Source organism: Falco rusticolus, chromosome W, assembly GCF_015220075.1.
Source record: "Falco rusticolus isolate bFalRus1 chromosome W, bFalRus1.pri, whole genome shotgun sequence".
NCBI classification, from domain to species: domain Eukaryota; kingdom Metazoa; phylum Chordata; class Aves; order Falconiformes; family Falconidae; genus Falco; species Falco rusticolus.
The window spans coordinates 21,905,173-21,931,604 of NC_051209.1; the positions used below are offsets into that span (position 1 = coordinate 21,905,173).

Here is a 26,432-nt window from a genome sequence, read left to right on the forward strand (position 1 = left end):
GGTACTTCATCATTTGGCTCGGAGACAGCCAGTGTCCCCCCTTCTGTTCTAAGACAGTTATCACCATGTGTAGTACATAGACTGTTACTGTTCTTCCCAAGATCAATTTCCGAGCTTCTTGTATGAGCATTACTGTTGCCCCTCACTGCTCGAAGGCAGTTTGGCCACCCTTTACTCACTGTGTCCAGTTGTTTGGAGAAGTATCCGACTGGTCCTTTCCAGCTTCCTATCTTCTGAGTTAACACTCCCAGTGCAAGGTGTTGCCTCTCACGGACAAACAAATGAAAATCTTTGGTTAAATCTGGAAGTCCCAAAGCAGGTGCAGACATTAAGGCACGTTTTAACTCTACAAAAGCCTTTTGCTGTTGTGGGCCCCATACCAAGGGAGAATTCTTTCGGGCCTCATACAACGGTTTAGCTATTAGCCCATAGTTCATAATCCAAAGGCGACACCACCCAGTCATTCCCAAAAACACTCTGAGTTCATGAATATTTTTCAGCTCAGGTATATTGCAAATGGTTTCTTTGCGATCTTTTCTAATTGTCACTGCCCTTTTGAAATTTCAAAACCCAGATATATCACAGTCTGGCAGGCTATTCGGGCTTTCTTCCTGGATACCTTGTAGCCATTTAGTCCAAGAAAATTCAAGAGGTCAATAGTCACCTGTATACAAGTAAACCTTTCTTCTATAGCAATCAGTATGTCATCCACATATTGTAAAAGGAAATGTCCAGGCCTTGATTTGTCCTGTTTCCAGATTTCAAGCTCCTTTGCCAGCTGATTTCCAAAAATTGTTGGGCTGTTTTTAAATCCTTGGGGTAATCTTGTCCATGTTAACTGCATTTTTTGCCCAGTTTGTGGATTTTCCCATTCAAAAGCAAACAGTTTTCTGCTTTCCCTTTCCAAAGGTATACAAAAGAAAGCATCTTTCAAATCAAGCACTGTAAACCACTGGTAAGTCTCCTTTAACGCTGTTTACAGCGTATAAGGGTTTGCTACTACAGGATAAATATCCTTAACTATTTAATTCACTGCTCTCAAATCTTGCACCAGCCCATATTCACCCGAAGGTTTTCTGACTGGTAAAATAGGAGTATTATACTCAGATTCACATTCTTCCAAAATTTTATGCTCCAAAAATTTATCAATCAATTTCTTTAGTTCCTGTCTAACTTCTGGTTTGATTGGATATTGCTTAATTTTTACAGTCCCTGCTCCTTTAAGTCTATTTTGATAGGCTCTGTTAGTTTCAATTTTCCAGGATTATCTGCTTCCCATACTGTAGGGATCACTGCCAAATCCACCTCCAGTGGATTTTCCTGCTCCTTTACCTTTTCTTGTATCATCAGGATTTCTCTCGTTTTTGACTCGGGTATTTTCAAGAAAAATTCTCTTTCCTCAAAAACAATTTGTGCATTTAATTTGGATAACAAATCCCTTCCTAACAAGGGTATCGGACATTTTGGTACATACAATAATTCATATATAATTATTTTATTTCCAAATTTCAAATCCAGGGGTTGCAGGAATGGCCTGTTTTCTTCTTTCCCGGTTGCTCTTATTATATTGGCTGTTTTTTGTTCCAATTTTTCCTTTACAGGTATTTAATACCAAAAATGTCGCTCCTGTATCCACTAAAAATTTAACTTCTTTTTCTCCCAGCTTAATTATAACCAGAGGCTCAGCTGGGTTCCCCTCCGGTCCCCTTCAATCATCTAAAACCATTACTTTGGCTGTCTCCTGCTGAACATTTCCATGCCATCAAATCCATAAATGAAAAAGGCACTTTCACATACACTGGCCCATCGTTACCAACTCCCTGTCACAGGGGAGCTATTGTTTGTGTCTGCTGTCGAGTTCTCCGGGAAACAGGGGTATGAATTACAATCTCGGATAATCTCTCCTCCACATCTTCTATTCCACTGCTATCTGGTTCCCCCACCTGTCCTCGTGCCCTATATTCTTGACCCTGATTCCTTTCTCTCCTAGGAGGGGATATATCTAATTCTGGTCCGTCATCAATTTCAGAAACAATTCTCTTCTTCAAACAACCTTTCCCGATCTTACAAGTTGAACAGCACTTTTTCACTTTCTTATTATCAGCAGTTATAGCCATCACCAAATTATCTCCAACAGTTAACTTGCATTCATCCTGCCAGTCTTTTCTCTGTCTTAAGTAAAAGAACAAATCCACATATGGCATTTCGCTCCATTTCCCTTCTCTTTTACAGTACAGCATTAACTGCAGAATAGTGTTATAATTTAGTGTCCCATTCATGGGCCACTTTTCCTGATTATCCAATGTATACAGAGGCCACCAATTATTACAATACTCAATCATCTGGTTCTTTCGCAAATCATCATGTAAATCTCTCCAATGTGCCAACAAACATCCCAACTGAGATTTTTTTCGGGACTTTGTCATTTGCAGCAAGATTACTTATACTTTTACTTTTAAACAACTGAGTTAACTTAGATGCCATGGTATAATCACTTTACAGTACAATACACAATCACTCAAATCTGTCACTCCGATCTGCGGATCCGAACTCCACACTCGCTTTCGTGCTCAATTGCACATTTCACCCTTACAGCCACACTCACACTTTTCCACAATTGTTACTTTAAACAAAGGTATGTAACACAATATTATACACTTCTTAATTTTCTCCTCAATACACAACCAAAAAACCAATTCCGTAACACAAAAAACCCCTTCTATCTTCTTGTTAAAGGTGCTACCTTAGCGAACACTATAGCATATAGGTTCTTTTATCTCCGCTATGTTCTTTTATCTCCACTGTTGTCCAATCCTGCAATAGCTTTCACTTATGTCTTACGGGCAGACGCCTAGGCTTCCACTTCCACAAGGATCCTTTTAGTCCAACCCTGCAATAGCTTTCGCTTATGTCTTACGGGCAGACGCTTAAACTTCCACTTCCCCTAGGATTCTTTTAGTCCAACCCTGCACAGCTTTCACCGCGTCTGACAGGCAGACAAATACAGTGGGACTCTAACCCACTTCCTCCAGTGCACTTACTTTAGTGGGGCTCTAACCCACTTACTACAATTACAAAAAAAGAAGTGTCTTACCAAAATCCAGGGAATGTCGCGAAGAGCCTTACGGATCAGGGATCAATGGGTATCCCCGAGAAATCCTCGGTGCCGGCTGGAACTGATCAGGTCCCCGACTCCTCCGGTCTCCTTCAGTGAGGTCCCATCTGGGTCGCCAAAAACTGTTACCAAAATCTCGGAACGAAGAACTTATTGACACCAATGTGATGCAGATAAGCAGACACTTCTTTATTGACGGCCGGGTGCATGAGTGAGTCCTCTCACGATCAACGCACACCAAGTCTCAAAATTAGACACCATATATAGAACTTATTCATACATATTCATTAACTATTCATGCATAATCATAATACTTCCCGAAAATCATTAACATACCCTCCTCCCATATCCGATTCTGCGCAGTAACGGTTAGAAAGGTCTAGAAATGGGTCTGGGGTACGATTTGGGTAGGTGGTATATGAGTCGGTGGTTGCGATCTTCCCCTGCCGGAATTACCTTTTACTAAAGTTCACGGTTTCTTGGCAGGTAACTACAAGCTGTTCCAGTCGACTCTCCCCAGTTCCCATTAATCCTATATTCTGACATTTCAATACACTTTCTACATACAGAAGACTAGTCAAATACAAAGAAATCTGTAAAACCCCACATTTGTTACCTAAGTTTTAAACAATGATTGTAGCCCATTCTTCTGGCCTTGGTACAGGACTGTACAAAGGATTTCATAACAGCTTTTACTGTGCAACTATAAGTTTCATTAAAATATATTTCTTATCCCTCTATATTTCTATTAAGAATGATTTTATAAAATCAAATAAAGTCAATTAATTCTAACTTATTAGCAAATCTGTAACATTTTGACAAAGGGCTTAGAATTCTGAGATGTTTTAGTTCTTACAGGCTTATGAATATCAGTGGCTTAATAAAGAATATGCACAAATAAGTGCCTTGTGACAAAAAGGTAGGGAGGACTGCTGTTGTACATGTTTTGGTTTGGCCAACAGACCTGTTAGTATTGTATGTGCTGCCAGGCCAGTCACATGTAACTCTGGACTTATGTATAGCATGTACTGTGTCTTGACTAATAGGGTTGCCAGCAGAAGTGAGGGAAACTGATGAGGCAGTGTGGGTGGGCTGGGAAACAAGGGACATTCCTCCCCAAACCAGCTCTGTTAGTTCTGCTGCTCATAGAGCAGTTTATTTCAAGTAACTGATAGCTTGTTGAGGCATAGTTTTGTTGCTAGACAGTCGCTCTCTGTATCCAACACTATATAGTGTAATAGTCAGCCAGTTGTATGAGCTGTCAGTATTACAAACCATATAAAGGATCCAGCAATCCAGCCTAGAATGAAAAATGGGTGATGACAGAATGTGCAGGGGTTTTTGTCGCACTTCTCTGATACCTTCCCTTTGACCAGTAATCTTGGCAGCATTGACACAACTATTTAGAAAACTACCCAATTGTAAACTTTGATTGAATGTTCTTGCGTATGGAGAATATGGAAGACTCATGGATACATGGCTCCCTCCTCCCCTGCCACCTTCCCCCTGCACTGTAAGTTATCTTTCTATTCAGTTAGTTGGTTTACTTGCTGATAACTGCAAGGACAGTGTTTTATTAAAAGTATTGTTCTATTACTATACTGTATTGGGTTTACATGGCAAGGTTTTGGTAGCGGGGTGGGGTGGGGGTGCTGTAGGGGGGTGCTGTAGGGGTGGCTTCTGTGAGAAGACACCAGAAGCTGTCCCCATGTTGGACAGAGCCAGTTCCAGATGGCTCCGAGATGGACCTGCTGCTGGCCACAGCTGAGCCAATCAGTGATGGTGGTAGCGCCTCTGTGATAACATATTTAAGAAAGGGTAAAAAAAGCTGCACAGCAGCAGCTGAGGGAGAGAATATGTGAGAGAAACAGCCCTGTAGATACAAGGTCAGTGAAGAGGGAGGGGGAGGAGGTGCTGGAGTAGAGATTTCCCCTGCAGCCCATGGAGGTCCCCACACCAGAGCAGGTAGATGTGCCTTGAAGGAAAACACAGCCTGTGGAGTGCCTATGCAGGAGCAGGCTTCTGGCAGGACATGTGGCCTGTGGAGAGGAGACCATGCAGGAACAGGTTTTCTGGCAGGACCTGTGACCCCGTGGGGGATCCACGCTGGAGAAGTCCATTCATGAAGGACTGCACCCTGTGGAATGGACCCATGCTGGAACAGTTCCTAAAGAACTACATCCTGTGGGAAGGACCCACATTGGAGAAGTTTGTGAAGGACTGTATCTCATGGATGGGACCCCACGCTGGAGCAGGGGAAGAGTGTGAGGAGGAGTTATGACCTCACTACAACTCCCTATTCCCCATCCCCCTGCGCTGCTCAGGCAGAGGAGGAGGTAGACAAGTCAGGAGTGAAGTTGAGCTTGGGAAGAAGGGAGGAGTGGGGGGAAGGTGTGTTTAGATTTGTTCTTATTTTTTTCTCATTATCCTACTCTGTTACAATTAATTGGCAATAAACTAATTTCCCCAGCTCAAGTCTGTTTTGCCCATGATGGTAATCGGTGAGTGATCTCCCTGTCCTTATCTTGACTCATGAGCTTTTCCATTGTATTTTCTCCCCCTGTCCTGTTGAGGAGTGATAGAGCCAGCTTGGTGGTTACCTGGTGGCCAGCTAGTTTCAAGTAAATCTGTACAGTCACAAGTCATTATAATCTTGGTTTCAGAGCAGACTTTGGCTTCAGAGATTTGAGTAATGGATAGAATAGGATAGAATAAGAGAAATGTTAGAACTCTAGGGACTGGCAGAGTAGAAAGCATCCAGCCACTTAGTATACTGTATATTAAAACTGACACATTCTACTTAAATATTGTGTTTCTAATACAAATACAGTTTGCTTCCTGGAAGATAGAATTTCAGGGGCAAAACTTATGTAAACACTAAGCTTAGCAGTTCACTTTTTCCCCCCCATTTGGGAATGAAAACTCTACTTTTCATTAACGGCTTAAATATAATTTTGTTGTGTCTAACAAAAAGAAATCTATGAACATAGAGAGAACTCTTTCCTGATTAAGAACTGAATACTTCTAAAATCTCTTTTTGAACTGTATGCAAACCAGTATTTCCTACTGACACATTTTGAAAACAAAACAAAACAGCCTTCACTGAAACTAGGAAATAGCACCAAAAAGTGACTTAATTTTCTTGCTAAAATTTCTCAAGAATGAAATTCCTTAAACAAAATTAGTTCAGTGGTCAAGGGATGCTGATATGTTTGAACAGAAATTTTCAACAATTAATGACTTGTGATTGACATTTGTGCCTATATGTTTAATTTTATCATGCTATGTTAGAGAACAGCAGAAGTGAGTGCTCTGCAAAGGCAGATGATCTTGGAACCAAGGGTGACAGCAAGGCAGGCAGGAGCAGTGGCCTCAGCTATAGGGCATAGTCCCACAGCAAGGAGAGCAGGGCAGGTCTGGTCACAGCAGCCAGGTTCAGTCAATAGTCCAGTAATGGTTAGGCAAGGCTATAGTGACAAGGCAGGTCTAAGGTCAAGCCAGGAAGTCAAGTCAGTGGGTCAAGTCAGCATTAGTGAGGGACATGGCTAGTCACAGCATATCTGCAGAGTAGCTCAGGCCCAAGGGCGAGGCATCTGCTGCACCTGAGCAAAGTGAGGAGGCCTCTGATGAATGTTCTCCTGGCTCTTTCTCACCCGACTCTTTCCCAGCAGTCTGATCCCAGGTTGCATAGTTGCACCATGTCAGAGCTGGCCTTGAACACAGGCAGCCAAACCACTAAGGGAAGGGAGGAGAGGTTGCAGAGACTGTGTGCTGCTCCGGCATGGTAAATATCTGCCCTGGCACCATGGAGCACCTCCTCCATTTCTGATATTCAGGTTCCCTCTGTTGCTTATCACTCTTTTTGTTCCCTCCTCTCTCTACCTGAAGTTTTCTGTCCTTTCTTAAATATGTTTTCACAAAGGTGCCACCATCTTCATTGATTCACTCAGCTTTGGCTTGCAGTGGGTCTGTTGCAGAGCCAGCTGTGTCCAGCACAGTGCAGCCCCAATGTCCTTTCACAGAGACCACTCCTGCTACCAAAACCTTGCCACATACACCCAATACAGTTATCCTGTCTGGGGTCCTTTCAGGGCTGTCCCAGGAGAATGACAGCCCTGTGCTCCAAGCGTGAAATTCAAGACAAGTCAATGCTGGAGCACCTTTTGGACTGAGGGGGGATTGCTGCCTAGGGATATAAGACACATTATGGGATGCAGGGGAAGACCATTTTGGGATTGCACAGGACTTCTTATGGAGTGTTTAGGGGAGGAACAAAAGGCAGGAAAAGAGAGGGGCTTAAGTGATTTGGGGAGGAATAACGTGGGGAAAAAAGAAGAGTAAGGGGATAAAAAGGGTCGGTTGCATGTAAACGAATGCCTGGTCAATAAACTTGTCTGGCCATGCCCTGTACTTGATCAGTGCAGTCTGTCCTATTTTCTTATTAAATTCCTTTCTAACTCTCCCTGGGTGAGGGGGGCTCTAGTCTGTGTGCATGTATGTGTGTAAGGATGTCTGAGTGCCAGCAACTGGAGTCACTCCACAGGTTGGAGGGCTCATGTGCCTTAGTACCAGCAACTGGAGAAAGCTGAGTGAGAAAAATCAAGTGCCAGTCACTGGAGTGGGACATGGGGCCAGAGCACCTGTGTGTCTATAGTGCCAGTAACTGGACCGAATGATGCCAGGGTGTAAGTGTATGATCACTAGCACAAACTAGCCAGTGACTAGATGAAGTGACCTGGGAGTCAGGGGGGTGGGGGTGTGTCTCTGAGGGTGAGCCCATGGTAGGAGCTCAGGGACCAGTGGAGTCCCAGCCAGATGCTGGAGAGACTGTAGGGTCTGGGGGTCTCTAAGGGTGAAACCCACTTGTGTATGTGTGTGTCTGTAAGGGTGAGACTATGGAGGGTTGGCTACTGGGGAACCAAGAGAGTTCCAGACAGCTCTGTGCATGTGTATGTGAGTGAGTTGATCTCTATCACTAACTTGAATGGGGCTGCAGCCTCAGGGGGTTCATATGTCCAGGTGCTAGCAGCTGGGGAGACTGGGATCAAAGGGCAGCTACTGGGCAGACTGAATATCTGAGCTCTGCTGCTAGAGGGATCCACATTATACTTATGTACATACATTCCCACTAATGGACCTCCATCCTGCTCAGGCAGAGAGGGGAACAGCATAAGGCCATTGGTGCTCTTTGTATTCGTGTGAGTGCTGAGTGTGTCTGTATGTGTATATATATGTATATATGTGGTGTATATGTGTGCTTTGTGTGTGTGCCTACTGGGAATACATCTTCAGCCTTGCTACTGATTAGACCTGGGCATGGAGTTGGGGCAGCCTCGTGTCTCTTGGGCTGTTGAATCTGGCCTGATATTCACCTAACGTCAAGAAGATAATTAGTAACTAACATAGTTATTTCTGTTTCTGTGTCTTTAACTTCTGAGACACTCTATGTCCCAACATAAATATAATCTGAAAATGTGTTCAGAGCTACCTCCTTCTTTAAAAATATATCTTGGTTTCCAATTAAACTCAAGTGCCCATACCTGCCCATGCCAATCAAAAATACAGGCATGTTCTTAGGACTTATTTTCATAGAAGACAGGTGTGTGTGTGATCAGGGTGGGGTGGGCCCCAAAGCTAATAGATTGGTGTCTTTCTTGGCCCCCTATATTTTAAGTGGAGAGACAAAGATTCCTGCAGAATGCAGTTCAGAGCAGAAACCCTAGCATAGGCCATTGGAATTGTGGATACAGCTGACTTGGAACCAGTGAGGAGCCAGTTGGGAGCCTATGGGTCAGGAATAGAAGGCAGAACAACATGGGTGATGTTGTGATGGGTGTCTGCTAGTCTGCCTAATCAGGAAAAAGAAATAGATGAGGCCTTCTTCAGGCAACTGGAAGAAGCCTCATACTCACAAGCCCTGGTCCTCATGGGGGAATTTAACCACCATGGTATCTGCTGGAAGGGCAATTCAGCAGGGCATAAGAAATCTAGGAGATTTCTAGGGTGCATTGATGGCAACTTCCTGACACAGGTGATTGAGAAGACAACAAGGAAAAATGCTCTACTGGACTTCATGCTTACAAGCAAGGTAGAACTAGCTGGGGTTGTGAAAGTTGGAGGTAGCCTTGACTGCAGTGACCACGAGATGTTAGAGTGAACTCCTAAGAGAATCTTAAAAGGAGGGAGCAGAATAAAAAGCAGGACTACAAACCTCGACTTCAGGACAGCAGACTTTGGCTTCTTCAGTTATTTACTTGGGAAAATACCATAGGATATGGGTTGTACCCATGAGTGCTGAGGGAGCTGGTTGATCTCATTGTGAGGACACTCTCAATTGTCTTTGAAAGGTTGTGGAGAGCGGGAGAGGTTCCTGAGGACTGGAAGAGAGTAAATGTCACCTTGATCTTTAAGAAGAGCAAGAAAGAGGTCCCAGGGAACTACAGGCTGGTCAGCCTTGTATTGATCCCTGGGAAGGTGATGGAGCAGCATCCTGGGATAAAGTTAATTCTCTTCTTGGTTACTAGTGAAGTGCTGTGTTTTGGATTTGGTGTGGGAATAGCATGGTCAGAGACTTTTTGGTTTCTCAGACCTTGCTGGTGAGAGGGCTAGAAGGGCACAGGAAATTGGGAGGGTGTAGAGGAATTATAGAGGAATGAAGGCAGGTTAATTAACATTGATAATATACAGCTGTGGGCTTGCTTCAGGGGCAGTGGGTTGGCTGATGTGGATAATGTGCAGCTGTGGCTGGTTCCTGCCAAGTAGTTAAATAGCTCTAAGGCAGAGGTCCTCAAACTTTTTAAGCAGGAGGCTGGTGCACAGATGAAGTGTCAGGAGGTCAGCTGCAGCTACTTGGTTTCCCCTCAACCCCCAGCAGGGGGGTTCTGTAAATACCGGGGGCCAGATTGAAGACCCTGGGGGGCTGTAATTTGAGGACCCCTGCTTTAAAGGGTATGGAAGAAGAGCACTAAATGAAGAGAGACCTAGAATAAGCAGAGGGAGGAGAGTGTGTGCCCTGCATGTAGGAGAGATGAGGAGAGGACCTAGATGGAGGTGAGGGTGGCCTGGCTTGCTGCCCAGGGGCTGGCTGGGTGATGTCTGTCAGCAGGTGGTGAGCAGTTGTATTGTGCATCACTAGCTTTCTTTTCTCTTTTCCATTTGGGTTTCACTCCTCTCTTCCTCTCTCTCCTTTTCCTTGTAACTGTTGTTATTGTTCTTTTGGTTTTATTTTTGCAGTTGTTAAAACTGTTCTTATCTCAACCCTTGAGTTCTATATTCCTTCCTGATTCCCCTTCCCACCCCACCTGGGTGAGGGAGGAGTGAGTGAGGGGCTGTGTGGTACTTAATTACTGGCTGGGGTTAAACCACAAGCAGATAATCCTGGAAACCAGGCACATGGAGGACAAGAAGGTGATTGGGAGTAGTCAGCATGGATTTATGAAGGAGAAACCATGCCTCGCTTGCCTGGTAGCTTTCTATAGTGAGGTGACTAGTTTGGTGGACAAGAGGAGAGCAGTAAGTGTTGTTTTCCTTGACTTCAGTGAAGTCTTTAACGTTGTTTCCCTTAACATCCTCTTAGAGAAGCTGACAAAGTGCAGGCTAGATAAATGGACAGTAAGGTGGACTGAGAATTGGCTGAACAGCCAGGCCCAGAGGGGTGTGATTGAATGCACAAAGTGAAGTTGGAGGCAAGTCACTAGATGTGTACTCCAGGGGTCAATAGTGAGGCTGATAGTGTTTAACCTTCTCATTAATGAGCTGGATGATGGGTCAGAGTGTACCCTCAGCGAGCTGGATGATGGAACAGAAGTGGGAGGAGTGGCTGATAAGCTACAGGATTGTGCTGTCATCTAGAGGGACATGGACAGGCTGGAGAAATGGGTTGACAGGAACCTCATACAATTCAACAATGGGAAGGGCAAAGTCCTGCACCTGGGGAGGAACAACCCCAGGCACCCAGTACATGCTGGGCACCACCCAGTTGGAAAGCAGTTTGGCAGAAAAGGACCTGGGGGTCCTATTGGACAGCAGGTTGAACATGAGCCAGCAATGTGCACTTGATGCAAAGAGGCCAAATGGTATACTGGGCTGCATTAGGAGGAGCATTGCCAGCAGGTTGAGGGAGGTGATCCTTCCCCTGTACTCAGCACTTGTGTGGCCCCAGCTGGAGTATTGTGTCTAGTTTGGGGCTCCTTAGTGCAAGGAGGGTATGGAGCTACTGGAGTGAGTCCAGCACAGGGCCATGGAGATGGTCCAGGGACTGGAGCAATGTCTTCTGTGAGGAGAGGCTGAGCATGCTGCAACTCTTCAGTCTGGAGAAGAGAAGGCTTGGGGGGTGTGGGGTGGGGGTGTGTGTGTGGCAGGCAGGCAACAGGACTTATAAACGTATATAAATACCTGATGGGAGGGAGTGAAGAAGAGGGAGTCAGACTCTTCTTGTGATGCCCACTGACAGGACAGAAGGCAATGAGCACAGATTAAAACATAGGGATAGAGAGGGAGAGGAAGGAAGTTAAAACTCCCCAGAGATCAGCTGGGAAGAGAAGTGGCAGTGCTCCACATGTGAACATCCTTTAGAGTGCAGCAGGAGGGTCACAGTTGCATTGTGGAGGGGTGGTGGTGGGACAACCCCTGACATGCAGAATCAAACTACAACTTAGAGAGTTATATAGCAGGTATGTTTATTGTGACGCTGGGTGTAAGGGGTCCTCCTAACTTGCACACTATTTCAACAAGCTGATGGGTGTTTATTATACAAAGTCATGCATATGTGTAGGGTTTCCAAAAATTCATTATCATAATCTTCTCCCTCTGGTGCCTCTTCAAGATGTACTTTTCACCTTCTTGGCTGGTTACCTAAAGTTCCTGCTTATCTTTGCATACATTAGTAGTCCATTGTTTCTGTTATCTAAGAGTTCTTTAAGTGTCATCCATCATCTAACCTTTTGTTGCAGACCATAATCTATCTTTTTGTTCAAGTGTAAAACATCTGCTAGCTAAAGGATGAGCCCTTCCTTATTGCCCACTCTAAACATGTCAAGCTAATACATGCCCCCTGGGCTAGTTTTTAATCTATATCGCCCCCAACCATTTTGCTGCTTCCCCCCCCAATATTAAAATGACTGTTATTTGCTTATTATCTATCATGTCTATTCTAATATGGAGTCAGCAGTCCAGAAGCTACTGGGTGGATGTGGGGGAGGGAATGACAACTGAAAAGCAGTGCAGTAAGAAGATAAGAGGAGAAACATGGCCTATTGTTTTCTGTGGTGCTTTCTACAGCAGCCTGAGGCAAATCACAAACTGGAAGGTTTTTAATGAATCAAATTTGAAAATTATATCCCAATCAGTACAGTATTCTTTGCAGTGATATGAAAAACAATTGATAAAATTCTTAAATTTGCTATGGACTTTGGTTATGACAGTGCATGATCACTGAGAGAGGTGGTGGGGCCTGAACCATTTGGCAATAATCTAGGAAATTTTTGAAGTTCTTGGACTAAAAACAGTGCGTTTGATGGCAGGAGAGGGGGGTTTAAACATGGAGATAAACTCATAATTTGTGTACATCCAATTAAAAGAGATACCAGGAACAGCTGTTTTCTGCAGATTGTCATGTAGAATCTCTATTTCTTACCTTAGGTTGCCAGAGTGTTTGGTATGTCTTTTTAGATGTTTAGGTGAATGCTTCAGTATAACTTTAGGTTCAACAATTATGAAGACTAGGAACATTTCCCAGGAATGCTTTATATATGCTTGTAGTAAGTCAGGTTTTGACTCCTGCTTCTGTAAGGGTGAGTTTAGTAGAAATGAAATGGTCAGACCATCATAATTAAGTGCAGGGCTCTCCTTTTATCTTTTGGGATGAATAGCCTGTTGCATTCTTGAACTTTTCTTTGGAGAGAAATAGAGATGAGCTTTCAGCAGCTCTCATTTTGGCTATGCCGGAGTTCATAATTTGTCCTTGATTATCAGTATAGTGTTGACGCAGAAGGCTCGGACGCAACTTGTACAACCAATGTGATCAAGTTAGTGCCACTTTATTAAGGGATACACAGCAATTTATACTCTACGGGTGATATTAATAGACTCTCACCAATTTATACCCCCAGCTAAAAATGCACACGCTACGCAGGCTTTGTTATGTAAAAGGTGATAGGTTAAAACTACTCATTCACATACTTCCATCTCCCCTATGATAGGTCCCGGTGTGGTGCCCACATGCTGCTCCCCCCCTTGTGCAGGCATCCTGCTTTTTCTCATCTTTCTGTCCAACTCTCTTATCTCTCTGTGAATACACAGTTTGTCTCCCTTGGCCTTGCATGTGTCCTTCACAACACCTGCAGCTTGTTACAGCTTTGGCCTGCTTGGCCTGCTATTACAACAAAGTTACTTGGTCTGGATAGCTCATAATATGTCCGTTGTCTTCCAGCCACTCCACAGTATAGTGCTTCCTAACTTATTTTCTGCTTCTCCTGGTTTCAGCTGGGACAGAGTTAATTTTCTTCCTGGTAGCTGTTACAGTGATGTGTTTTGGTTTTAGTATGAGAATAATGTTGATAACATACTGATGTTTTAGTTGCTAAGTAGCGCTTACTCTAAATCAAGGACTCCTCAAGTTTCCCATGCTCTTTCAGTGAGTAGGTGCACGAGGAGCTGGGAGGGTGTATAGCCAGGACAGCTGACCCAAACTAGCCAAAGGGATTTTCCATGCCATAGAACATCGTTCTGACTATATGAACTGGGGGGAGTTGGCTGGGAACTGCTGATCACTGCTTGGGGACTGGCTAGGCATTGGTCAGTGGGTGGTGAGGAACAGTATTGTGCATCTCTAGGTTTGTTTGGTTTTTTTTCTTGGGTTTTATTTCTCTCTCTCCTCTTCGTTACGGTTGTTATTGTTATTACTATTATTTAACTTTATTTCAATTGCTAAACTGTTCTTATCTCAACCCATGGGATTTGCCTCTAATTCTCCTCTCCATTCCACCGGATTGGGGAGTGGGTGAGCAGCTGCATGGTACTTGGTTGCCGTCTGGGATTAAACCACAACACTGCTGTGTGTTTTCATATCTTTTTGAAAGATAGATAACTTAGAGATATATAAGAGACTATTGACATAGCTATGTTAATATCTCTTTAAAGACAGTAAAAATTTGTGGTGCTTCATTTCCCCTCCCTCTTCCATCTGTTATATTTTTGTATTTGTTGTAACAACATGTCAGTAGTACGCATCTTGTAAAATGTAATCAACTGCAGTATAAACTTTGTCATAGGGCAGTATACTATTTAGGTCTGAGATAATGAATTGACCTGGGACGTGATTACCCAGGGAAATTAAACTTTTTTGCCATTCTCTCCATCCCTCTTAAAGAAGCCTTTACAGAAGTTGTTTAAACATCCTGTCAAATGAGATAACACGTTGCTTCTATTGTTAAATTCTTTGCTAAATATTTTATCACACTAATAGGCTGATAATCTGTAGAGGTTATTTTCAACCAGAAGATTTGTTTGTTCTTAATATAACCTATGAAACCCATACAGTATCTTCATAAATTTAATGTGCTCCGTTTGATACTTGTTCTAAACTAATTTTCAGCAGACTGAACTGAAACCCTTTAGTACTATAGAAATTTGGCATAGATACAAGCCTCCTGCTTATATGAAATTTAACTTTGGCATTGATTGTGCAAGTGTTACAGTACTTATTTTTGCATGGGATTGAAGACACTGCCAAGAAATGTGGGATTGTCTTGATTACTGTAAGGAAGGCATTTAATTGTAAAGAAGTCGTAGATTAGCAATGAAAAAAATGTAGGAACTAGGAGAAATAATTAATGAGAACATGAAAAAATTTCTGTAGCTTAGAGAGGAAGGAGTATGACTGAATAGTGAAATATGAGCTTATTAGGAGTTTTGGCTTGGAGGTGTATGTTTCTAGAGTAAGAAGACTTGCCAGGATATTTCAAGAAAAGCGGAGAGGAAAAGAAAATTTTATTTTTTAAATATAAAAGCATCTGAAGATAAACAAATACTCTAGAGGAGACTTCTTTAGAAAATCAGTGTCTGATCTAAACACCATTCAAGACAATGTGGTGTGTAATCTTGTGTGTGTTTGTGGTGGTGAGGTGGTCTTTTCATAGACTTAACTGGGTTCCATTGTTTCATGTGGACTTGTGATAACATCTAGAAATTTGATCACAAGGGACCACTGCTTAACTTTATGCTAATTTAAACTGTTCAGGCATAAATTCTCATGGAAACTTATAGATGTATATTGTGTGATTCATGATGGGGGGAGGTCTTTTTTTGTGTGACTGTCAACTCTTTGACCATATAGTATTTGTGTAACTTAACATCTATTTAGATCTTCCCTGCATTTTTAACATATTTCCTTCCTTTTCCTGTTATAGGTAAGCAACTTGAAGAAAATTTTAAAAGGAATAATGGATTATAACCATGAGGTAAGAATATTCTTAAGTAATCTACATTCACTTATCTTTTGTTATATATCTTCAATGTACAATGTAGTCTGCTGATTTTTAGGTCTGGACTTTTTCAGTGTTGGGCACTCAAGGAGTCTTGTAGCCTGTTCTCATGTGTTAGCCCTCTCAAAATTGATTGCCCACATTACCATACAATCATGTATGATGGAAGGTACCTCCAGAGGTCATGCAATCCAAAGTTGTTTTGTTTTTCCAAAGCAGGGCCAACAAGAGATGATTGCTCAGGGCCTTGTCCAATTGATGTTTTAATACCTCCAAGGATGGAGATTCCACAGCCTCTCTGGGCTGGAGTTCCAGCGTTTAACTACCTTCATGGGGGAGAAAAAGGCTTTTCCTTGCATCAAACCAGAATTTCCTCTGTTGCCTCTCATTCTATCACGGTGCATTTTTGAGAAGAGGCTGGCTCCATCTTCTCTACACCTTCCCTTCCTCTAGGTAGTTTTAGACAGCAATACAAAACTCACCTGAGCCTTCTCTTCTCAAGGCTGAACAAACCCAGATCTCTCAGCTTTTCCTTGTACATCACATGCTCCAGCTCACCAATTGTCTTGGTAGCCCCCACTGGACTTATTACGGTATGTCAGTATCTGTTTTTTACTGAGGAGTCCAGAACTAGATACAGGACTCCAGGTGCGGTCTCACAAATACTGAATAGAGGGGAAGAATCACTTCCCGTGATGCATTGTCTGTGTTCTTGCTAATATGTGGTTGGCCTTCTTGGCTGCAAGGATACACTGCTGCTTCCTGTTGTTGTCCACCAGGACCCCCAGGTTCTTTTCTGCAACATTGCTTTCTAGCCAGTTGGCCCCAGCCTCTACTGGTGCAGTGTGTTACTCCTCCCCAGGTGCAGGACTTGGCATTTGTTCTTGTATTTCATGAAGTTCTTGCCAGTTCACTTCTCCAGCCTGTCAAGGTCCTTCTGGATAGAGGTTCTACCTTACAGGATATTGATAATTTCCCCCAATTTGGTATTGTCTGTGAACTTACTGAGAGTGTACTCTGTACCATCGTCCAGGTGATTAGTAAAGATAGCAAACAGTACTTGCCCCAGTATCCATTCCTTAAGGATGTTGCTAGTAACCATTTGTCAGTTGGACTTTGTACCACTGATCACAACCCTCTTAGCTGAACAGTCCAGCTAATTTTGCATCCACCCTATTGTCCACTTATCCAGTCCATATTTCACCAATCTGGCTAAAAGGATACAATGGGAGACTGTGTCAAAGGCCTCATTACAGTTGAGGTAAATGACATTCACTGCTTTCCCCTTAGTTATGAGTTTCCTGTTCATCCATAGTGACCTTCCATGGTTGCTCAATTTCTTGCATGTTGGAATGGATGTTTGCTGTGCTTTGAGAAGGTTGTCCTTGAAGACCAACCAGCTGTCTTGGGCCCCTTTGCCTTCCAGGACAATTTTCCTAGTAGCAGATACAAGCTGAAATCTATTCTCCTGAAATCCAGGGCTGTGATTCTTCTATTTCATTTGTCAGGATTTTTATCTCCACCATTTTTTGATCATTACAGCCAACCTACCCTTGATTTTTCACATCCCTTAACAGTTTTTCCTTGTTTGTAAGTAACAGGTTCAGGAGAACATCTCCCCTAGTTGGTTCATCAGTCATCAACATAAAGAAAATTATTTTCATTACTCTCAATCTTCTGGATTGCTTGTATCTAGACATGTTGCCCTTTCAGCAGATATCTGTGTGTTTTAAGCCTTACAGTACCAGGGCCTGTGATTGAGGCTGCTTTTTTGCTTTCTAAAAGAGGCATCATATACTACTTCTTAGTCAGGCTGTCTGTAACAGACACCTACCACAATGTTACCTGTGTTGGTCTGTCTGCTCAACTTGACCAACAGGTGTCTGACTGGCTTATCACTCATTCCAAGGCGAAGCTCCATGTATTCAAGCTGCTCCTCTGCATAGAGCATCCATGGCAACACTCCAGCTATATGAGCTAGCCTTCCACTCCTTTGTGCCTTTCCCATCATACTGTCCCCCATGCCATGACTTCAGGTTATGGTAATCCTTCCCCGACTTAACTAATTTAAAGTAGTCCTTGCTATCTTAGTGAGCCTATCAGCAAAGACTCTCTTGCCCTGCTTTGTCAGATGGATTCTGTACCTGATCAGCAGTTTTCATTCCTCAAAGTGAGCCTCATGGTCATAAAAATGAAAGCCCTGCCTGTGACACCAGGTTTTGATCTTCTGTGTGCATCCACTCATACCTGAGCCTTCTTCCCTCACTGGAGGGATTGAGGAGAACACCTCCCTTCCCCTCTGAGACCTGAGTCTCTGGCAAGCAGCAAACCTACCAAGACGTCAAGTCAGGTCTGGAGATGGACACCTTCATCCCCTGCAGGAGAGAGCCTCCAGTAACTATCACCCTTATGTTGTGTGGACAGTTGGCTGAGGCTCACTGGCTCTGATGCCTTCCCTGAAGGGAGGTAATCTTCCTCACTTGTTCCTGGTGCAAATATTCTGTCAGAGCTTCATTATTAGTCTGATAGTTAAGTTTTAGAATACAAACAGGAGACATTTTTGATAATGATTCTGTTTTGGTGATGTCTTTAAACTGTGCCTCTGAACTTTCTCCTCTCTTCCAACCGAAGACTGCTTCTTTCTCCTCCCCTTCCCTGGGAAGAGAAGAGGGGGAGGAAAAGCACTTTTTATCATCTCCCCATTGTAGTTAATTAAAATGTTTTAATTGAGTGTTAGTCTAACCACTCTGTTATATAGGAGGGTGTTATGCAAATTTAAAGATTAATCACTCCATACGACAAAGTTTTTCAGTGGTGAATCTTCATCTCTGAAATCTGAATCTAGTTTGAGTGATGTTTTGTAGTAAATTGGTTAGCACAGTGTGATGCATAGTCTGTTCATTGCATGGGAATATTTCTTGTCCCAAGAAACAATATTCACCTCTTATAAATATGATGAGGAAGATGACTGCAAATACAATGCTTTAGAACAAACAGATTTTTCTAAAAAACTGAGTACCTGAAGTCAGATTCATAAGTCCATATTCAGTAAATGGTCACCCCTCCAAGTGCTGAATATCCATGCTAAAGTTACTATTTTGAGAATAGATGTTTGAGTAAATGTTTTCTGTCCTGACTTATTTGATCATAGTTGAACTTATTGGCAGGCTATAAGTACATTTTAGAATTAATTTTCATGGTTTTTGACATATGTTTTTCAGTATGTGCCCTTATACTTGCACCAGTGCCCAAAGTCTGTAGCTACTTTTGACTTTTCATTTAAAGTTTAAAAGGATCTTTCATTGTAGTCTTTTGGTACACACATCTTCACTGTTCTTCAAAGAACAGTTTGCTTTTAGCTTCTGAATTAATGAATACTGATAACTATAATTAAAATCATTCAGTCATAGAACGTTAGTATAGCTATGACAGAACTATGGCAGCTCCTTTTCAGCTAGTTGGTATATATGATTGTTAGGAGTCTAACAACTTTATTACCTAAGTCAGCAAGCAATAATGATTGATTTACTAAATTGTACAAATATAAATCTACAAGTGTGTTAAGTGTGACACAAACACATGCCCCCTACTGTAGTGATGATTTTGGCAACAGCAGATACGTATTTGATTCTGCTACTTAGCCTTATTTATACTTTTGTTACCAGGGTCTTCCTCCCTGCCTCTGCAAAGCCCTTTTACACAGTATAGGTGAGAAAAATGCTTGGGTTTTACCTGGTGCAGCTAAAAACCTTTGAAAAGCTTTTTTATGACAATTTATTTAATTGTAGAGAAGTGTCATAACTTCTTGCTTGAAAGAGAAAAGTCTCTCGGTAATCTCTCTCTACACTGGTTGTCTTGTCTATTATAATATGGAAGAACAACAAGCTAAAGGAGGCCCCTGGAATCTTGCAGCTTTGGACTCCAAACTTTCATACTTTTTGTAAAATGTTCTGCTATTTATTTTCCTCAAATAAATGAAAGGTGTCTGTTTCATCACAAGACATTTATTCTGGAGCCTAACCTTCCTTTTGTTGTATATGTCATTGAGTTTTGTTGCAGTATTAAAATTGTCAGTTACATTTATTCCATAATCCTAAATGACTCTTTCACTTCCATGTGCCCCCTCTCTCTCACCATGCCTCCCTCTACCCCTTGTACTCACTTGCCTGCATTCTCCTTCTAGTCCACCTTCTCTCCTGCACCCACCTTCTCTTCCTAGCTCTACCTCCCTTTCTCTCTCGTCTTCTCTTTTGCCTTCCCTCTCTCATTCTTTCTCGCCTTCTCTTAGACTCCTTCTCACTGCTTTGCTCACCTTTTTACCCTCTCTTGCCTACTCTCCCTCACCTTCTCTCTCACTCTGGCTCTTTTGCACTCACCACTTCTCTCACAGTCATCGTGATCCACCCCCCCGCCGCAGATACCTTTTCTCACCCTCTCATGCTTTCTCTTCATTCTTTTTGTATTTACATTTACTCTCTTTAATTGCATGTTGTACACTAGGTCAGGTCCTTTACTCATGGCTGAAAAATTAGTTGGTTTTGGCTCTGGACGTGCTAAGTATCCTTAGATTAGACTTACAAAACTTTTAGACCAAGTGTTTTACAAACTGAGATTTATTATTCACTCATGCTAGATGTCTTTTATTGAAGTAAAACATTTCTTACTTTGCAATGGTATGATTTAGGAATTCAGACTTACTTTATTCCAGATGGAAAGCTTTTAGGCATTAGATAATTTTAATGAAAAACTTAAAATAATTAATTCATCAAGTGCTGTTGATTAGCTTTTTTTAGGCCTACCTACGTTACCTTTCCTTACCTGGACAAATCTTGTTCTTGATAACCTTGAAACTAAAACTTTGTTATTAGTTGAGACAGCTTTCCAAAATGTCACCTTTGTCAAGTGATAAGGATGGGTTTATATTTTGAAATGCATATATGAGCTGGTGCAATTTTTTTTTAGTTTCTTTAAAGATGGATTTGAAAACTATGCCAAATTAGAGTAAGTGCTTCCTATTGCCTCTGAATCATCTTTGTATTTTGTAATGCATGTGTACGTATTTATAGTGATGTACATATGTATGCAGATTCTAGGGCAACAGATTAATGACTTCACTCTTCCTGATGTTAACCTGATTGGAGAGCACTCTGATGCTGCAGAGCTTGGGAGAATGCTTCAGCTTATTTTGGGATGTGCTGTGAATTGTGAACAGAAGCAAGGTATTAAATTTTGAAAGTATGTTTTGCTTCTAGGGTAGTTAATGAAAATCTAACTTACTTTTTAAATCACTGAGGGAAAATGATACGCTGCTATGAGACACAAGTTTACTTTTTCTAAATCATAATACTACTTTATTTTACAGGCAATAAGTGATGTTATATTATGAGCTTTACTAAGCGTACAGGCTGGAAATGTGGAATTGGTTTTGCTTTCAATATGCATATTTTTAGTTTGGGTTCCCTGAGCTGAAAAGGGAATTCACAAATGAAAAGTCTCGCCCCCAACCTTTAACTATTCATGTGTGAGGTAGCTCTGTGAAGTGAAGAATCAACAAATGTAATTTACACATCCTTCGCTGTGACCCTTGCATTCAGGAATGTATCCCAGTATCTTAATGCATGTCAGAGAGCCTTCATTGTCACCACATGCCATCTACTGACAATTGAGACACTAGGGTTTCTGAGACTTCTGCACAGGGTTAGCACTGGAGTATGGGAGATAGTGCACTTCTGCACCAGTAGCTGGAGTCCAGGCAGGATATCCCAAGGACATCTAAACTCTCACTAGAGGCCTATATTTAAGCTACTAAATACCACCTCAGCAGTTAGTGGAAAACACTTCTGTCTCCTCTGGCTTCTGTGGTGCCAGTTCCTTACCTGACCTACAAAGTAAAATGGGGACCCATTCTGTTTCTCGCCATATATGGCAGAGTATTTGCTAAATGGTAAAAGCATTTCTTAAGGTGTTCCAGGGCCCTTGTCACATCCTTGGGTGTGTGATGTCTTATTGCTATCCAGTTCCCTTAAATTATGTTTAACTCCAGTCGAATTCAGGTAAAAATACAAAAAGTAATTCATAACACTTAAATCACAGAATCGCAGAATGGTTGAGGTTGGAAGGGACCTCCGGAGGTCATAAAGTCCAATGTCCCTGATCAAGCAGGGCCACCTAGAGATGGTTCCCAGGATCATGTGCAGATGGCTTTTGAACATCCCCATGTATGGAGATTACACAACCTCTCGGGGCAACCTGTTTCAGTGCTCAGTCACCCTCACAGTAAAAAAGGGTTTCCTGATGTTCAGATGGAACCTCCTGTTTTTCCATTTGTGCCCATTGCCTCTTGTCTTGTCACTGGGCACTACTGTAAAAAAGCCTGGCTCCATCCCCTTTGCAGCCTACAGTAGGTCCATATCTCTTATGTACTGAGGAGCCTGGAACTGGACACAGGACTCCAGGTGTGGCCTCACCAGTGCTGAATAAAGAGGAAGGATCACCTCCCTCGACCTGCTGGCAACACTTGTCCTAATGCAGCCCAGGATACCATTTCCCCTATTTGCTGCTGCCAGGTGCCCACCAAGCCACTCTATCACTCCCCTCCTCAGTAGAGGGGGGGGGGGGGGGACGACAGGATGGATGGACAGGGACGGGACAAAATAAGATTAAAAACTCATGGGTTGAGATAAAGGCAGTTTAATAAGAAAAGCAAAGGAAACAAAAAAAAAAATATATTCTCTGCTTCCCATTGGCAGGCAATGTCCATCCACCTCCTGGGAAGTAGGGCCTCAATACATGTAGTGGTTGCTCCAGAAGACAAATGCCTTAATAATGAATGCCCCCTCCTGTAGAAGAATGGCTGCAGAAGCATGGCCTTAGAATCTCTGAAGATCTGCACAATCCAGGCCTGGTATTAGAATAGGCCTGTAATCAGAATTGTACTGAAGTTGCTGTGCTGAAGTTAACAAGAAAAGTAGCCTTGAGCTATTCTTGAATGCTGAGACCGAGTAATTATGTTGTGCCAACAGGCTGTGGCTGTAACAAGATACAGCTGCTGGGAAAGCAGGTGCAGGGCCAAGAAAGATAGGGACTGGTATGGGAAAATAGGGAGTAACAAACTACAAGGCTGAAGCACAGCAACACAATTAGCTACATGGATAGAATGCTTATTTTAGTCATGATAATTAGGGGTGTGAGAACTGTGCGCGTTTAGAGACTACTAACCAATTATATTTCTGCTTTACGAATATGCATGTGTATCGGTTCTATATAAGTAGTGTTAGAAACTAATAAAGTTGAGCAAGATGCATAACTCATATTGAGCGTCTTCTTGACTCCGGCAAACCCTTCTTCCAACACCCTCCTCTTCCTCCTTTCCCTTAGCTTTTATTGCAGAACACTACTTCATATGGTACTGATATGTGGAATCAGACTCCACAGTCTTATGAGATTGTAAAGTAGGTATGTTTATTCAGCGCTGGGCAGCACGGGGGGGTGGGGGGTGGTGTCACCCCACCAAAGCCGTGCACGCCTGGGGCGGCAACAACTTGTCTCAATTTATACAATCAAATGTTGCATATACATAAGGTTTCCAAATATGCCTATACATATTCATGACCCATCCCACTTCATATTAAAATTAGTTCCAAGAAGTCATTTCCATAAGTCCCTCCCAACTGTGCTTGTGTGGTGCCTCTTTGTGGGGATGAAGCTTGGTAGTTTCCCTCGCTCTGAACGTTTTACCTTTTCTCTTTGCGCAGACTCAGTTGTTCCTTGGTCTTTGTCCAAATTATAGAGTTGGTTTTAGCTACTTCTCATCAAGAACTGTCCTTCAGGAGGAGCTGTAGACTCCTTGCTTCAGTTAATTTACACAATGGTTAGTAAAACAAAGCATTATTTATCAACAACAATCTAGATAATTGTTAAGCAATTAGATCTACTAAAATTTCTTTAACCCTTTCCCTCAGTATGGAATATCTCTTTGGTCAGTTTGGGTCAGCTGTCCCATCTATATCCCCCCCAAGCTCCTGCCCAGCCCCAGCCTACTGGCCTTTGTGGGGGGAGTTTGGAGAGACAGCCTTGATGCTGTGGGAGCGCTGCTCAGCAGTAGCCAAAACACTGGTGTGTTGTCAACACTGTTCTAGCTACAAATACAAAGCACAGCACTATGAGGGCTACTATGGTGTCCTGGTATGGGGAACATTAACTGTGTCCCAGCCAGACCCAGTACAGCACGTTGCTGGCTCATGTTCAACCTGCTGTCCAATAGGACCCCCAGGTTCTTTTCTGCCAAGCTGCTTTCCAGCTGGGTGGTGCCCAGCATGTACTGGGTGCCTGGGGTTGTTCCTCCCCAGGTGCAGGACTTTGCCCTTCCCATTGTTGAATTGTATGACGTTCTTGTCAGCCCATTTCTCCAGCCTGTTGAAGTCCCTCTGGATGACAGCATGACCCTCTGGCATATCAGCCACCCCTCCCACTTTTGTGTCACCAGCAAACTTGCTGAGGGTACACTCTGACCCGTCATCCAGATCATGAATGAAGATGTTGAACAGGACTGGACCCAGTATTGACCGCTAGGGTATGCTGCCAGCTGCTAGTGTTCAACTAGACTTTGTGCCACTGATCGCCACCCTCTGGGCCCAGCCATTCAGCCAGTTTTCAATCCACCTCACTGTCTGCTCATCCAGTCCGTACAGCTTCTCTAAGAGGATCTTATGGGAGACAGTGTCAAAGGCCTTACTCAAGTCAAGGTAGTCAACACCCACTTGCTCTCCCCTCATCCCACCAAGCCAGTCATTTCATCACACAAGTCTGTCTGCCAAGTTGGTCAAGCATGACTCCCCCTTGGTGAAGCCATGCTGACTAATCCTGATGATTTTCTTGTCCTTCATGTGCCTGGAAATGGTTTCCAGGATTAGCTGCTCCATCACCTTCCCAGGGATGGAGATGAGGCTGACCAGCCTGTAGTTCCCTGGGTCCTCCTTCCTGACCTTCTAGAAGATAGGAAGGGATATTTTTTTTCCTGCAGTCCTCTGGCACTTCACCATGATTCTTCAAAGATTGTCAAGGGTGGTCTCTGAATGACATCAGCCAGGTTCCTCAGCCCTTGTGGTTGCATCCCATCAGTGCTCATGGACTTATGTATGACCAGTTTGCTTAAGTAGTCCCTGACCTGATCCTCTTCTGCTAAGTATATATCTTCCTTGCTCCAGAGTTTTCCCCTGATCTCTTGGAAATGGGATTCCTGAAGTCCTATCTTGCTGTTCCCTGGATGATCAGTTAATGTCTCTGTATTCCTCCCAAGGTACCTGTCTCTGCTTCCACCTTCTCTATTTTTTAATTTTGTGTTTGAATTTTGTCAGGAGCTCCTTGTTCATCCATGCAGGCTTCCTGGATTTTTTGCCTCATTTCATATTCATTGGGATGGAGCTATTTTGAGCTTGTAGGAAGTGATCCTTCAGTATCATCCAACTTTCTTGGCCCCTGTTTCCCACCACATCCTAGGAGAATGCCATGGGACTTTACCAAGCAGATCCCTGAAGAAACCAAAGTCTGCTGTCCTGAAGTCTGGTCTTGTGATCTTATTTGTTACCCTCCTCTCAGTTTCCTGAACTCTACTATCTCATGGTCACTTCAGCTAAGGCTGCCTTTGACTTTCACAGCCCCCATGAGTCCTTCCTTGGTTTTGAGTATGAGGTATAGCAGAGCACCTCTCCTCACTGTTTCCTCTGTCATTGGAGTCAGGAAGTTGACATTGATGCACTCCAGGAACCTCCTGGATTGCTTATGCTCTGTTGTGTTGTCCCTCCAGCAGATATGGGGTTAAGTTGCAAGAGTCTTTTAAAAAAAGATGTAGGTGGATAAGTGAAAGAAAAAGCTATGCTTACTGTATTTACGATAAGGATCTAGCAAAGGCTGTCTCTCCCTAATACACCTCACTTCTGTTTCCTTTCTGGCAAAATGGCAGATAGGTTTTGAAGAGTGTTGTCTTCCTCTTGTATTGTGTATCTTAGCTTTTATGTTTATTTCCTCTTTCCAGTTTTCTCAGGGTTCTAAATTGCTTTAATCTCTCATCCTGAAACTCCTTTTTTTCTTCTCTTAAGCAGGAGAAAGTCTGGCCATCCTCTTATTTAGGACACAAGTGTTTTCCCTTCTGTAAGTACATAAATAACTATTAATTTAAGCCATCTCTCTTCCACTTGACTGTTTAGTTAACATCTCTGAAGTTATCAGTCAAATACTCTCTGACCAAGTTATTTTAGATATTCCGCACAAGGAGGGTTTAATGTTTAATATAAAATTTACTTAGCTGAAGATATTTGATGTTACGTGGGATTTTGATTTAGCAGAGTGATACAGCAATATACTGAAATCACAATACAAGCATAATATAGCAATTGCAACATACAGTTGAATCACAATACAGATGTGATTCCCATTACCGATCTCTCTACGCTCACTGTCACAACACTGGGTGTCCCCTGGAAAGAATGTGTTTTGAATTTAACTCAAACCCATTGCTCTCCTCAAAGTTTATTTTATTAGTTGTCCAGTTTTTCTACTTTGTTGGGCTGAGGCATGTATACACTTCCCCCCATGTTGGTCGGGCTTGCTCAGGGAAGCCATTACTTTCTACTAAGTATCTCAGGGAAGGCTGTTTATACAACCTGATGACCCACTGGTACAGCCTTGTAGATAAAACAAAGGCTACCCTCCAGTCCCCCTTGTGTTGAGATAAGTTGAGCTTTCTTTACAGTAATTGGTGATCATTCCTTACATTCTTCCCTGAGCTCAGCATTCTTCAGGTGTTAGGTTTATGGTTGGGCTCAATGATCTTAAAG

At 42.8% G+C, this 26,432-nt stretch overlaps 1 protein-coding gene across 5 annotated transcripts in view; it reads left to right on the forward strand.

The window, feature by feature from the left end:
• Nucleotides 1–26,432, forward strand: part of LOC119140662 (protein Hook homolog 3-like) — a 155,192-nt gene that overhangs the window by 39,737 nt on the left and 89,023 nt on the right. For 4 of the 5 annotated variants that reach the window (XR_005101673.1, XM_037372184.1, XM_037372185.1 and 1 more), the window contains exons 4-5: nt 15,523–15,573; nt 20,684–20,816. Coding sequence is in view for 3 of the 5 variants with exons in the window: in XM_037372184.1 (XP_037228081.1) it covers nt 15,523–15,573; nt 20,684–20,816 (184 nt within the window). In the remaining 2 variants the exon portion in view is untranslated. The remainder of the gene's footprint in view (nt 1–15,522; nt 15,574–20,683; nt 20,817–26,432) is intronic. The other variant, XM_037372187.1, reaches the window with a different exon arrangement.